This window comes from Rhinopithecus roxellana, chromosome 20, assembly GCF_007565055.1.
Source record: "Rhinopithecus roxellana isolate Shanxi Qingling chromosome 20, ASM756505v1, whole genome shotgun sequence".
Lineage (NCBI taxonomy): Eukaryota > Metazoa > Chordata > Mammalia > Primates > Cercopithecidae > Rhinopithecus > Rhinopithecus roxellana.
In genome coordinates this window covers 47,101,124-47,116,322 of record NC_044568.1, presented here as the reverse complement: position 1 = coordinate 47,116,322, position 15,199 = coordinate 47,101,124, and the positions used below count along the sequence as shown (strand labels likewise).

The following is a 15,199-nucleotide window of genomic DNA, read 5'->3' as shown; positions in this document are numbered from 1 at the left end:
TGACTTCAGGACACACCTTGGGGGCTGAGTGTTGTAAAGCAACCCCCAGCACTGAGGTCCTAAACTTTAATTCTCCAAAAAGAGCTTAGTCACTTGAGCTCCAGGGATTTGCAATCTTGCTGAATTAATTCAAGTAAAAGAGTCCAATGAAGAAAATATCTTCAGTTCTGGAGATTTTTCCCTTGTCAAACAATTGTCCTAGTTACTGAAAATAAACATCTATGAAACCCAACTTGCTTTAAATTCCCAGTCTTGGTAGCAAAATGGGCATCTTGAATCTAGGTCTGCGTTCAGCATCACTTGCTGGCTATATGGCTTTGGATAAGTTAGCCAGTTTCTTTGAGCTTCCATTATTTCATCTGTGTTATTACATACCTGCCTTAGAAGGTTACTGGGAAGACTGTAGGGGGTAATACAGGCAAAACACCCATAGTTAAGCACCTGTTACCTCTCTTCTTCTCAACTTTAATTCCCTTGTCTCATCTGTTTCTTTTCCTTTGATCAAATTACTTACAGAAAGAAGCTGAGCCTTTGTCTACCAGTATATATGGGGCCACCATGTTGCACAGACCTAGGTGATGCCATTTACATCATGGTCCAGTTTTGCTTTAGGAGGCGCCATTGACATGATCCATAGTGTGAATGGTACTCTCTGTAGTTGTACCACACAGTGGCCCCAAGTTCTAGTCCCTTTCAGCCTAGACATAGAAGGAGACTTCAGTGTATGATATAATTTTCCTGCCTCTTCCCCTTCACCCACAAAGGGACCAAATGTAGCCAAATGGCTAATGAAAGGGTTCAAGCTCAGAGAATCCAAACCAAGGTCAGGCGTCCTGTCCAAATAGGGATTCCAGGAGCCTGAGACCAGGCCTTAAGAGTCCAACTGGGACCTGAATACCAGGAAGAGTATGTATTAATACAATCCCCGTATTGGAAAAGGCATGGGATTAGTAGGGGTGGGTCTTATAACCAAGGATGTAAGTGTTGTAAAAAACAGATCAGAAACAAGCACAGATCATGGGGATTCAGGATCACACTTACACCCTCTGAGCCAGGCAGTGATGATGGCATAGGGAAAGTCGACCTCGCCTGGGACAAGGGAGACAAGTTGGTTCAGAGCAATGCTCTAGGAGCACAGCAGCTATGGACCGATCCTTACCACAACTGTTTATAATATGACCATTCAGTAGTGAAGACTGTAGACTTTGGAATCATACAAGCTGGGATTCAACTCCCTGCATTTTCACTTACTTGCTGTGTTACTTGGGCAAGTTGCAGAAAGGCTCTCGACCTCAGTCTTCTCATCTACAACACACAGACGGTAATGCCTAACTTTACATGCATGATCTTGTTTAATCTTCAAGCCACCTCTGTGAATTAGGTGCCATTATTATCCCCATTTTACAGATGAAGAAACTGAGGCCTGTGGAGAGGTTAAAGGCTCACCTAAGGTCATAAAGATAGTAAGGGATGGAGCCAGAATGTAAACCCAGGTCTCTTGAACGCCAAGACACCCAGCTTCCTGGGCCCAGGACCAAGACTCTCCCATGTCTGTGTGGTACAGGTCTCAGAACTCATCATCCCCACAATGGAGACAGCCCGGCAGTCCTTCTTCTTGAAAACCTACTTAGACCATGAGATTCCAACGCTGTTTGTGGGCCCCACAGGCACTGGCAAGTCAGCCATCACCAACAACTTCCTTCTCCACCTTCCCAAGAATATGTACCTGCCCAACTGCCTCAATTTCTCTGCCAGAACCTCAGCCAATCAGACCCAGGATATCATCATGTCCAAGCTGGATCGACGACGGAAGGGCCTTTTCGGGCCTCCCATAGGGAAGAAAGCAGTGGTGTTTGTGGGTAAGGCATTGAGCTGCGTCTGGACACAACCAGATTCTTCCACCATAAGCTGCAACAAACTACAGCTGCCGCTTGTAGTGCCACTGTAAATGCCTTTACTCTCCCTGGGAGATCAAATATTTCTGGTTAATGTAGTTTAGTATTCATTCCCTCCTCTTCCTTTTCTTCTTCCTCCTTCCCTCCCTCCTTTCCTTCTTCCCTCCTTCCCTCCTTCCTTCCTTCCTTCTTTCTTACCTTCCTTTCTTCCTTTCCTTCCTTTCTTCCTCATAGTGAGTAGTAATTTCGGAAGGGGACTGTGCTGTTTGCCCGCTGGCATTTCCAAAAGCAACACACACCTTGTGATAAACCCCTTGTTCCATTTTATGTCAGATAAATGTGCTATCACTAAATGGAGGAATCTAATACTTGCTAAATAAACATTTGTGAAATAAGCACAGTGAATTTTCCCAGGACTTTAACTGTTTTACAAAGCATTTCCTCATTTAGGTCACTTGAGCCCCACAGCCACAGCCCTGTGGGCTTATTAACCATCATTGTCATTTTACGAGTCAGTGCATTGAGGCTCCAGAAGGTTAAATTTCCTGTTTGGGATCAAATATCTAGAACATTCTAGAGCTGTGACCCAAACCCAGGCTTTGTAGTGCCAAATACATTATATTTTCCACTATCTTACTGTTGACACACAGAGTTCTCATTTAGCAATAGTAATGCCCCACACTTCTGGATTATTTCATGATCTGCCTTTAAAACTCGCGTATTCAGAGGAAATATTGCCTGAGTTCATATCCTTGCCAACTAACAGCTCCTTAGAGGCAGGGGTCCTATTTTATTTTACATTCCTTTTCTTTTTCTCCTTTTCTCCATCTCGCTCTCCCTCCCTGTTTTTATGGTATATTCAAAAACAGGGTAAGCATTGCAGCCAAACAGATCTGGTTTCAAATCTTACTTTTTTGAGAGAGAGAAGGTCTCACTCTGTCATCCAGGCTGCAGTGCAGTGGCGCAATCCCAGCTCACTGCAGCCTCCAACTCCTGGGCCCGAGTGATCCTACTACCTCAGCCTCCTAAGTAGCTAGGACTACAGGCACATGCCATCAATCTTGGCTAATTTTTCTATTCTTTGTGGAGACGGGGGTCTCGCTTTGTTACCTAGGCTGGTTGAACTCCTGGCCTCAAGTGATCCTCCCCGCTTGGCCTCCCAAAGTGTTTGGATTACAGGCATGAACCACCATGCCCAACTTCAAAGCTTACTTTTTAACCCTAGGTATATTGTGACTTAACGTCCCTGACCTTTAACATAGAGTTATACTATCTTCCTTATAAAGTTAGTATTGGATTAAATGAGATAATATATATAAAGCTCCTAAAATGTTACCCTGCACAAACTGGGTATTCAAACAATATTTGTTGAAGAAAAACTTAAAGAGCCCCTATTTTATTGAGTACCTCTGGTGTGCCAGGACTGAGTAATATGGTTTTGGGGAAAATGCAGTCCCTGCCCTTGGGGAAGTCTTAATATATTCTTGCCATTTTGGTTTTCTCATCAAAAACCCCCGCTCAGGCTGGGCACGGTAGCTCATGCCTGTAATCCCAGCATTTTGGGAGGCCAAGGCAGGTGGATCACTTGAGGTCAGGACTTTGAGACCAGCCTGGCCAGCATGGTGAAACCCCATCTCTACTAAAAATACAAAAATTAGCTGGGCATAGTGGCATGTGCCTGTAATCCCAGCTACTTGGGAGGCTGAGGCAGGAGAATCACTTGAACCCGGGAGACGGAGTTTGCAGTGAGCCAAGATCACACCACTGCACTCCAGCCTGGGTGACACAGCAAGACTCTGTCTCAAAAACGAAAACAAAATAAACAAACAAACCCAGCTCAAAGCCTAGGGTCTCATCATCTGTTGTTCCCCTTGAAGTTCAACTATTACCTGTTGGTCAAATTAAATACTCTATTGGCTATGAGCTTGTGGGAGCCTGACTGTTGCCATCATATGGGGAGCAGTTAACAAAATGTCCAGCACTTAGTAGACAACCTATTTTGCTTAAGAAAAATGGGAAAAAAATTAAATACCTGCTGTTTTCTTTTTGTTTTTCTTTTCTTTTTTCTTTTTGAGGCAGGATCTCACTCTGTTGCCCAGGCTGGAGTGCAGTGGCACAATCTTGGCTCACTACAACCTCTGCCTCCAAGGCTCAAACAATCCTCCCACCTTAGCTTCCTGAGTATGGGACCACAGGCATGAGCCACTACGCCTGGCTAATTTTTTTTTTTTTTTTGTAGAGACAGGGTTTCGCCATGTTGCCCAGGCTGGTCTCAAACTCCTGAGCTCAAGCGATCTGCCTGCCTCGGCCTCCCACAGTGCTGGGATTATAGGCATGAGCCACCATGCCCGGCCAAGCCAGTTTGTTAATGTCAGTCTATGCATCCTTATAGTCACAGTGGACACAGAGGCAGGAGAGGCCAGAACTCAGGAAAACCCCTCCCAATCTGGTCAGGGCATCCATCGACTAAGCCCTCACTGGAATGGGGAATGGAAACCTGGGAACAGATTCCTGTACAGGGGAATTGCCATCTCTTACCTCCTATGAGAGCAGAGGATGCCATGAACTTGCGATGGCTGTGTTTGTGGCTTCTTTCCCTAGATGACCTCAACATGCCAGCCAAAGAGGTGTATGGGGCCCAGCCCCCCATTGAGCTCCTGAGGCAGTGGATTGACCACGGTTACTGGTTTGACAAGAAAGACACAACCAGGCTGGACATCGTGGACATGCTGCTCGTGACAGCCATGGGGCCCCCCGGGGGAGGAAGGAATGACATTACTGGTATGTGAAGGAAAGAGCTCATTCCTCTTTCCCTCCATCCCCAGCGGAGCTGGGCCACCTTTATGAAAGGAGGGTCGGTGTGCCACAGTCTGTCCTGCCAAACCACATGGCAGGAGCATGGAGCAGAAGTGTGTTTAGGCTACAGGCTTCATGTTGGAAATGGTGTGAAATAGGAGGGGACGATGACAAGAAGATGTGAGGAGTGTTTGGCTAGGTCCTAGAGAAACAGAGTCTCATATGAAAAGTAGAGTTCAGTGTGGCCAGCATGTGTTCTGGGAGGGAGGCTTGATCCAAAAGCCTCAACTAGGGGTGCACGATAGTCATCCATTGTATTCGTTGTAATTCTTTAGGTTGCCAGAGACAGAACACCTAACCCAAAGTGCCCTAAGCAAAATTAATAACAATAAAAAATAGCAAATAAATGAATCAATGGATACATTGCTTCACGTGCAACTTGATCCACCTAGTCCTGTAGATCTGTACTTCTATTCTGATATACATTATTGTTTAAGAACCTTCATACCGAGTGGGTGCAGTGGCTCGTGCCTGTAATCTCAGCACTTTGGGAGGCTGAAGCGGGTAGATCACTTGAGGCCAGGAGTTCGAGACCACCCTGGCCAACATGGCAAAAGCCCATCTTTACTAAAAATAAAAAATTAGCTGGGCTTGGTGGCTTGCGCTTGTAGTCCCAGCTACTCGGGAGGCTGAGATTTTTAAAATAAAAAATAAAGACATGTTACAACATGGATGAAACTTAAAGACACTATTGTCTTTAAGTGAAATAAACCATATCATTAAGTGAAATAAACCATTCACAAAAAGACAAATATTGTGTGATTCCACTTATATGAGGTACTCAAAGTAGTCAAATTGATAGAGACAAGAAGCAGAATAGTGGTTGTCAAGGTCTGGAGGGAGGGGAGATTGAGGAGTGAATGAATGAATGAATGAATGAATGAATTTTCATTTGGGAATATGAAACTTCTGTAGATGAATGGTGGGGATGGTTGCACAACAACGTGAATGTGCTTGATGCCTCTGAACTGTACACTTACAAATGGTTAAAATGGCCAATTTTATGTTATATATATTTTATCACAATAAAAACTTTTTATTTTTTTATTTAATTAATTAATTTATTTTTTGAGATAGAGTCTCTCTCTTGTTCCCCAGACTGGAGTGCAATGGCATGATCTCGGCTCACTGCAACATTTGCCTCCGGGTTCGAGTGATTCTCCTACCTCAGTTCCCTAAGTAGCCAGGATTACAGGCACCCGCCACCATGCCCAACTAATTTTTTGTATTTTTAGTAGAGACGAGATTTCATCCTGTTGGCCAGGCTGGTCTCGAACTCTGGACCTCAGGTGATCCACCCACCTCGGCCACCCAAAGTATTGGGATTACAGGCATGAGCCACTGCGCCAGGCCATTTTTAAAAAAAGAAACGAGGAAAAGGATTAAAAGGATTTGAGAGAAAATGACAAATATTGAAGTTACAAAGAAAATCCAACATGAAGTGTCTGAAGTGTCTGAAGAAGAAAATCAAAATAAAGAAACAGAAGAAATAATACAAAATATATAATCCAACAAAATACGCAAGAAAAAACATTTTGAGAATTACATACTGGAAGAGCACATTGAATCCCTAAGAATATTGACTCAAGATGATCACTACCAAGTCATACACTAATAAACAGCATAAAATAGTGGGCTTTCAAGAAAAATAAATTAGCCAGGTGTGGTGGTATGTGCCTGTAGTCCCAGCTACTCAGCAGGCTGAGGTGGGAGGATCGCTTGAGGCAGGGAGGTCAAGGCTGCAGTGAGCTATCATTTCACCACTGCAACCAGGGCAACAGAGCAAGACCCTGTCTCAAAAATTTAAAAAAGGAAAAAAATCTTTTGGGCATCTAGACAAAAATAGCACATAACTTATAAGGGAAATAAAGTTAGATCAACTTTGAGTGTTTTCAATAGCAATGCTTAATACCAGAAGAAAATGGAATAACACATTTAAGATACTTAAGGAAATAAAATGAGAGTCGAGGATTTTATAGCCAGAAAAATTAATCTTCAAGTATTAAAGGAAAATTGTTATCAACATGCACAAACTCAGAGACTATTTTTTTTAAAGCCGTTTCTCAGGAATCTTCCAGAAAATGGATTTCAGGTAATCAAAATGACTATGGAGAGATTGATATGACTAGTAGTAAGCATTAAGTATATGGTTATTTGTTGAACTAAGACTAAATGGAGAGATGATGTTATGTAAAGACTGTATTATTTGATGATGTAGATATAGAACAATTGAAAACGTAGAATTTTCTGTTTATCTTATCCCTTGGTTTTTTGAGAACCAAGAGTCTCAGGGTGGAAAAAAGGAGGTCAAGATGTAATACATAAGAATTTAGGGCCGGGGGCAGTGGCTCACACCTATAAACCCAGCACTTTGGGAGGCTGAGGAGAGTGGATCGCTTGAGGCCAGGAGTTTGAGATCAGCCTGGCCAACATGGTGAAACCCTGTCTCTACTAAAAATACAAAAATTAGCCAGGCATGGTGGTGCATGGCTGTAGTCCCAGCTACTTGGGAGGCTGAAATGTGAGAATTGCTTGAACCTGGGGGACAAAGGTTGCAGTGAGCTCTCATGCCACTACACTCCAGCCTGGGTGACAAAGTGAGACTCTGTCTTAACAAATGAATCAACAACAACAACAAAACTGAAAAAAAGAAGTTAGGCAAAAGTTTGATAGTCCTAAATTAGAACTTGATGTTTAATGTCCACTGAAAAGATCTAAAGAAATAATGACCGCTTTATTAACAATGGGCATGTCTACTACTCAGATGGTAGTCTTGAAATACAATTTCCTGCTGAAAGAAACCAAGGCATCTTAAAGAAACGGCTGATTGCATGTCTGCTGGGGTAAGAAATATGTGAAATAAGCCTGTAAATTCTTGATATACCAGATAATGAGAAAGCTATCAAAGATTACCAGACTCACATCAAAAGGACTTGGTTGTCAACATAAAGAGGTTTTCACTGACCAAAGATGAGAAAATGTAAGCTTCAACAATGGTAGTGATTTCAATGGATTGAAATTTATCTAAATGTATTTTAATCCATGAGTCTATAGCAATAATAATAGCTGGTCACCTACAGAAAATGACAAGGAACCAACTCATTATCTTGGAAACTGATAAGTAAATGGGAAGGAATCAGGCGTTGACCCTGACACCCTGACTTTCTTGTGTGAAATGTACCACTGTATAACCAAACAGTGGTTGGTGAGGGTAAGTATCTCATGGAAATATTGCAACTAATAGATGAAAAAGAAGTGACTCAGAATATTACCATTTTGCAAACCCCAGTGAATTAATAGATCTAGCCATTGAGCATCAGTAGCTACCAACGTTACAAAAGGAGAAACATTATCAAGTACTTTCTGATGAAAGAACACACCACCACCTATGGTCTGGCCAAAGGGATGAAATCTGAAACCCAACAATTCTCTGGATCCAGCTACGAATTTGTAGGAAATACAGAGGACAGAGGAACGTGATGAACTGCATCATAAGTGTGTAATCAACCAAATCCTGACTATGAAAACTCTAAGTCAAATAGCCCAGATCTTCAACAGATAAGACACATAAGAAAGGAATGGAGGGAAAAATCTATAAATTAAAAAGAGACCTTAAAAAATACATATGAGGCTGGGCGCCGAGGCTCACGTCTGTAATCCTAGCACTTTGGGAGGCCGAGGTGGGTGAATCACCTAAGGTCAGGAGTTTGAGACCAGCCTGGCCAATATGGCAAAACCCCATCTCTACTAAAAATACAAAAATTAGCTGGGCGTGGTGGTGCATGCCTGTAATCTCAGCTACTTGGGGTTGAGGAAGGAGAATTGCTTGAACCAGGGAGATGGAGGTTGCAGTGAGCCGAGATTGCACCACTACACTCTAGACTGTGCAATAGGAGTGAGACTCCATCTCAGGGGAAAAAAAAAAAAAAGCAGCATATGGTTAACTGGCAGAATTAAACAATTAAACCCTGGTGTCTACAAATAAATGCTTGAAATGCTTGGATGGTAAAAACCATGAAGAAATGCAAGACAGCAATTACTATAAAAGTCAGAAGAGTGATAACTTTTGGAGGAAGAAAAGGAGAGAGTTTGATTGGGATGGGCTCTGTTGAGAGGCTTTTGTGGAGGGCTGGCAAAATTCTATTTCGTTTTTGTTTTGTTTGTCTGTTTGTTTTGAGACGGAGTCTTGCTCTGTAGCTCAGGCTGGAGTGCAGTGGCACAATCTTGGCTCACTGCAACTTCTGCCTCCTGGGTTCAAGCAATTCTCCTGCCTCAACCTCCTGAGTAGTTGGGACTACGGGCATGTGCCACCACGCCCGGCTAATTTTTGTATTTTTAGTAGAGACGGGGTTTCGCTATGTTGGCCAGGCTGGTCTCAGTCTCTTGACCTCGTGATCTACCCGCCTCGGCCTCCCAAAGTGCTGGGATTGCAGGAGTGAGCCACTGCGCCCGGCTGGCAAAATTCTATTTCTTAATCTTGACAGTAGATGCTAAGAGTATAATGACTTGCTAAACTATACATTTGTTTTGTGTGGTTTTCTGTATCTATCTTTTACTTGTAACAGAAAAAAATATTTTAAAGATATACAGGCAAACCTATAGAGACAGAAAGTAGACTATTAGTTGCTGAGAACCATGGGAAAATAGGGAGTGACTGCTAATGGGTACAAGTTTTCTTTTTAGCGCGATTAAAATGTTCTAAAATTGTGATAAGGGTTGCACGACCCTGAATATATTAAAAATCATTGAATAATTGTACTTTAAATGGGTGAATTGTACAATATGTGAGTTATTATTGGACTATCAATAAAGCTGGCATATATCAATATAAATAAGTAGGTAAATATAGATATCTAACAGTGATAGATTAGACAGATAGATACATAGATATATAGATACATAGAAAGATGATAGATAGATTAGATAGATAGATGATATAAGGATACCAGATTTGGCATATATAAAGTAAGTGAAAGAAGGAGATTTTCACTTTCAACAAAAGTATTCCTGAATCGTGACTCTTTTACAATGATCATGTATTGCCTTTATCTTATAAAAACAATCTTGAGGCCGGGTGCAGTGTCTCATGCCTGCAATCCCAGCATTTTGGGAGGCTGAGGCGGGCAGATCACCTGAGGTCAGGAGTTTGAGACCAGCCTGGCCAACATGATGAAACCCCGTCTCTACTAAAAATACAAAAATTAGATGGGCATGGTGGCGCACGCCTGTAGTCCCAGCTACTCCGGAGGCTGAGGCTGGAGAATCACTTGAGCCTGGGAGGCAGAGGTTTCAGTGAGCTGAGATGGCACCACTGCACTCCAGCCAGGGCAACAAAGCGAAACTCCATCCCTAAAAATAATATATATATCCTAAAAGGATATATATATCCTTTATATATAAAAATTATATATAAATGAATATATAATATAATATAATATAATATAATATAATATAATAATCTTGAATGCTAAACTAGCACAGTCAGTAGAACTTCTGCAGTATGGCAATGCTCTATATCTGTACTGAGCAATACAGTAGCCACTAGCCACATGTGGCTCTTGAGCACTTGAAGTGTGGCGAGACTAAGGAAGAGCATTTTTAATGTTATTTAATATTAATTAATTTAAGTTTAAATTGCTGCAGGTGACTAGAAGCTGCCATATTGCACAGCACAGCTCTAGAACATGAAGCCAGAAGGCTAAGCCAACTCTCCTGCATCCTAGGGTCACAGACAGTGTGAGAATATGTGTTTTCCAGGATGATTCACTTGTGCGTTGTGTCCCCCAGGACGGTTCACTCGCCATATGAATATCGTTTCCATCAATGCCTTTGAGGATGACATTTTAACCAAGATTTTCAGTTCGATTGTTGACTGGCACTTCGGGAAAGGGTTTGATGTGATGTTTTTAAGGTAAGAGGTTCCCAGGTCTTCCCGGATATTGGTCTGGGGGTTCTCAGTTTCCGGCCCTTCCTTGAATACTGTGCCGTCCCTTTCCTCCCAAGGTGTGGAAAGATGCTGGTCCAAGCTACTAAGACAATTTATAGAGAGGCAGTGGAGAACTTCTTGCCAACTCCCTCTAAGTCACATTATGTCTTTAACCTGCGGGACTTCTCACGAGTGATTCAAGGGGTCCTGCTGTGCCCTCACACACACCTGCAGGTCAGTCACTATCATTTTACTACCAAAATCATTCAGCATGTCCTTGGCTACATGGAACATGTAGTAATAGCAGTAATAGCTAACTTTTATTAAGCACTTCATCTACGCTAGGCGTTGTGCTAAGCATTTTACAAACATTATCTAGTTCAATCCTCACATCAACCCCAGGACTTAGCTACTACTTGAGAACTACGACCTCAGGGACCATCTTCCACTCATTTGAATAATTAACTCTGGATTTTTAGGATGTAGAAAAATGTATCCGACTTTGGATCCATGAGGTTTATCGGGTCTTCTATGACCGTCTGATTGACAAGGAGGACAGACAGGTCTTCTTCAACATGGTGAAGGAAACCACCTCCAATTGCTTCAAGCAGTCCATAGAGAAGGTAAATGAGATTCTGTGATCATTTGGCCTCAGAAATGGTTCCAAGTGTTTAACTATGTTACTGTCAGATTTCAGGTTCCCTTCCTGTTGGAGACTCCCAGCTCTGCACTCTGAATCTCAGGAAACAGTATTGAGCCAACTGCTCTTTTGATTTGGTAATATTTCACTTGGTCCAACTTTGCTTCCCTTCTGTTGTAACATATAAGTTTGAATCCAATCAAAATGGCTTACCATTTACAATAACATTATTTGTTTATAATGACCTTAAACGCATTTTTAGGATCAATTAATTGGTGAGTTGAGAAATGAACTATATTATACATTGTCATGATTTGACTGAGGTCCTATAAAGCCCAAGTGAAAGATTGTTATGGTCTTCCAGGTGCGAATATTTTCTCTTTTCCATTTTCATATAAGAAAAGTTGTTTTAAACATCTATATGTGCATCATCGGGTTATTCTTCCACTGCTCAGAAGCTGTGATTTCTCCATAGAAAAATTTCAAGTGTTTCATCTTATGTTCAGAGGCCAAGTGCAAAAGCGTCACTGGGTTCTAACATAGGAAGAAGAGGCATCTAAAACATTCCTACTCCAGGCACAGAGTGGGGAACAGGGGTAGTGTCTATACCTCTGGCTGGTGGAGGATCAAACACATAAGAAATGATGCCATCCTTCAACTGTCTTTTCTGGGGACCATACAAACTGACCACCAATGTTTTAATCACTTGGTAAATAGACTGATTCAAGTGTTTATACTCTAATGTCCTTTCTTTTAACAAATAATTATTTATTTTTAGAGATAGGACCTCATTCTGTCACCCAGGCTGGAGTGCAATGGTATGATCATAGCTCACTGCAGCCTCAAACTCCTGGTTTCAAGCAGTCCTCCACCTCAGCCTCCTGAGTAGCAGAGATTACAGGTGTGCACCATGATGCCCAGCTAATTTTTTCTTACTTTATTGTAGAGACTAGGTCTCACTATGTTGCCCAGGCTGGTCTTGAAGTCCTGAGCTCAAATGATCCTTCTGCCTCGGTCCCCCAAAGTGATCAGGCATGAGCCACCATGCCCGGCAATGTTCTTTCATTATAGTCTTTACAAGCATGAAATCCACACATTATCTTTAAAACACAAAAAGACTGGGCTGGGCATGCTGTCTCATGCCTGTAATCCTAGCACTTTGGGAGGACGAGGTGGGCAGATCACCTGAGCTCAGGAGTTAAAGACCAGCCTGGCCAACATGATGAAACCCTATCTCTACAAAAATACAAAAATTAGCCAGGCATGATGGTGGGTGCCTGTAATCCCAGCTGCTTGGGAGGCTGAGGCAGGAGAATCACTTGAACCCAGGAGGCAGAGGTTGCAGTGAGCCGAGATCGCGCCATTGCATTCCAGCCTGGACGACAGTGTGAGACTCTGTCTCAAAACAAAAACAAAACAAAACAAAAGACTGATGATCCATGGCCTTGAAGGATGTGCGCAGAGGAAATAAGCACATCTCCCATGCCCTCCCTCCATTCTCTCCCTACCAGCCAGGCTGGGCCATTTGCTGAATGCCCAGCTGAGATTTACTTTTCTCACAGGTGCTTATCCATTTGTCACCCACTGGAAAGATTGTCGATGATAACATCCGAAGCCTCTTCTTTGGAGATTATTTCAAGCCAGAAAGTGATAAAAAAATCTACGATGAGATCACTGACCTGAAACAGCTGACTGTGGTCATGGAGCACTATCTGGAAGAATTCAACAACATCAGCAAGGCCCCCATGTCCCTGGTTATGTTCAGGTTTGCCATTGAGCACATCTCCAGGATCTGCCGTGTCCTGAAGCAGGACAAAGGCCACCTGCTCCTGGTGGGCATAGGGGGCAGCGGGCGGCAGAGTGCCACCAAACTGTCCACATTCATGAACACATACGAGCTATACCAGATCGAGATCACCAAGAACTACACAGGCAATGACTGGCGAGAAGACCTTAAGAAGATCATGCTGCAGGTTGGCGTGGCCACCAAAAGCACCGTGTTCCTCTTCGCCGACAATCAGATCAAGGACGAGTCATTTGTGGAGGACATCAACATGCTTCTGAACACAGGCGATGTGCCTAACATCTTCCCTGCTGATGAGAAGGCTGACATCGTGGAGAAGATGCAGACGGCAGCCAGGACCCAAGGAGAGAAGGTTGAAGCCACTCCTCTTTCTATGTATAACTTCTTTATTGAGAGGGTGAGAAAGAACCTTCACATTGTCCTTGGTAAGAAGAAGAAAACTCCATTTGCCCTTGTTCCTCTGGGTGTTTTGGCGTCTTTCGAGTGCCCTGAGCAACGCAGTCCCTTACAGTGGTCCCAGGTTTGATCCAGCCAATGCACCAGCTCAGGGTCAGGGCCTGGAGTTCCTCTGGCAACTTTTTCCACTCTTCCAAACAGCATTTTTTTTTTTTTAGAGACAGTCTTGCTCTGTCACCAGGCTGGAGTGCAGTAGTGAGATCTCAGCTCGCTGTAACCTCTGCCTCCCAGTTTTAAGCAATTCCGGTGCCTAAGCCTCCGGAGTAGCTGCTGTTACAGGCGCGTGCCACACCTGCTAATTTTTGTATTTTTTGTAGAAAGAGGGTTTCACCATGTTGGCCAGGCTGGTCTCAAGCTCCTGGCCTCAAGTGATCTGCCCGCCTCGGCCTCCCGAAGTGCTGGGATTACAGGCATAAGCCACCATGCCGGACCCTGAACAATTTCAAACCTGTCCCTCTCTCTTCAATTCCCCTGAATTCTCCTCTGAGAATTACCCTTGCACAGAATGACACCTGGGGTTTTCTCTGTGAATGACATTCGCAATCTATCTAGAAACCTAGCAATGGTGTTTAGTACTTCCCTTTCTTTACCAAGTCCTGTCTATTTTACCTCCAGTTGTCTCTCATATCCACTTTCTTATCTCTATCTCCACCACCTTCACATTAGCTAGGCTGCCATCCTCTTACCCAGGCTCACCTCTGCAACTTTCTAATCATTCTAGCTCCATTCTTGTCTGTTCCATGAAACCAGGCTGATTTTTTTCATATGCTGCAAATATCATTGTGTTCATGCATGCATACACACACATACACCACACACACACACATTGGGATAAGGACCAAAATTACTAACCCGCAGTCCTGCAGTCTCATAAGGCCATAAGGCCACCTGCCAGACTGTCCTCTGTAACCTCTCCGCCTTCATCATTTCAAACCATCCCCCTTTCTCTTTGTTCTTTTTTTTTTTTTTTTTTTTTTTTGAGATAGGGTCTTGCTCTGTCACCCAGGCTGGAGTGCAGTGATGTGGTTCTAGCTCACTGCAGCCTCAACTTCCTGGGCTCAAATGATCCTCTCACCTCAGCCTCCTGAGTACCTGGGACTACAGGCACACACCACCAAGCCCAGCTAATTTTTTCCATTTTTGTAGAGACGGGGGTATGGGGTTCACTTTGTTGCCCAGGCTGGTCTCAAACTCCTGGGCTCAAATGATCCTCCTGCCTCAGCCTCCCAAAGTGTTAGGATTACAGGCATGAGCCACTGTGCCAGGCCTCTGTTCTTTACCCACACTGACCTTTCCCTTCACCTAAACATCATGCTCCCTTCCGCCACACGTCGTCTAAATAAACAATGAATGGAATTGTAAGTGTGGAACCCAAAATTTGTGATTGGCTGGAGATGGGATCAGAAACAAGCAGATGACCTCACAGCAACTTCTATAAGTAACAGTGTATGGCTCCCATATGTCAGCACAAATACAGCAAGTGGGTCAAAGGACTCTGGCCACTCTGGCTATGCGACCCAAAGGATGCAGAAGGAACAATAGGGTGTATAGGAGACCAGTTAGAAGGTAATAGACTCAGGCATGGTGGCTCACGCCTGTAATCCCAGCACTTTGGGAGGCTG

General features: G+C 43.3%; 1 protein-coding gene across 1 annotated transcript in view; it reads left to right on the top strand.

The window, feature by feature from the left end:
• The window catches only part of DNAH3 (dynein axonemal heavy chain 3), a 220,079-nt gene that overhangs the window by 153,567 nt on the left and 51,313 nt on the right, over nucleotides 1–15,199 (top strand). The window contains exons 43-48 of the mRNA XM_030925062.1: nucleotides 1,565–1,859; nucleotides 4,497–4,676; nucleotides 10,539–10,662; nucleotides 10,755–10,911; nucleotides 11,157–11,300; nucleotides 12,880–13,546. Of these exons, the coding sequence (XP_030780922.1) occupies nucleotides 1,565–1,859; nucleotides 4,497–4,676; nucleotides 10,539–10,662; nucleotides 10,755–10,911; nucleotides 11,157–11,300; nucleotides 12,880–13,546 (1,567 nt within the window). The remainder of the gene's footprint in view (nucleotides 1–1,564; nucleotides 1,860–4,496; nucleotides 4,677–10,538; nucleotides 10,663–10,754; nucleotides 10,912–11,156; nucleotides 11,301–12,879; nucleotides 13,547–15,199) is intronic.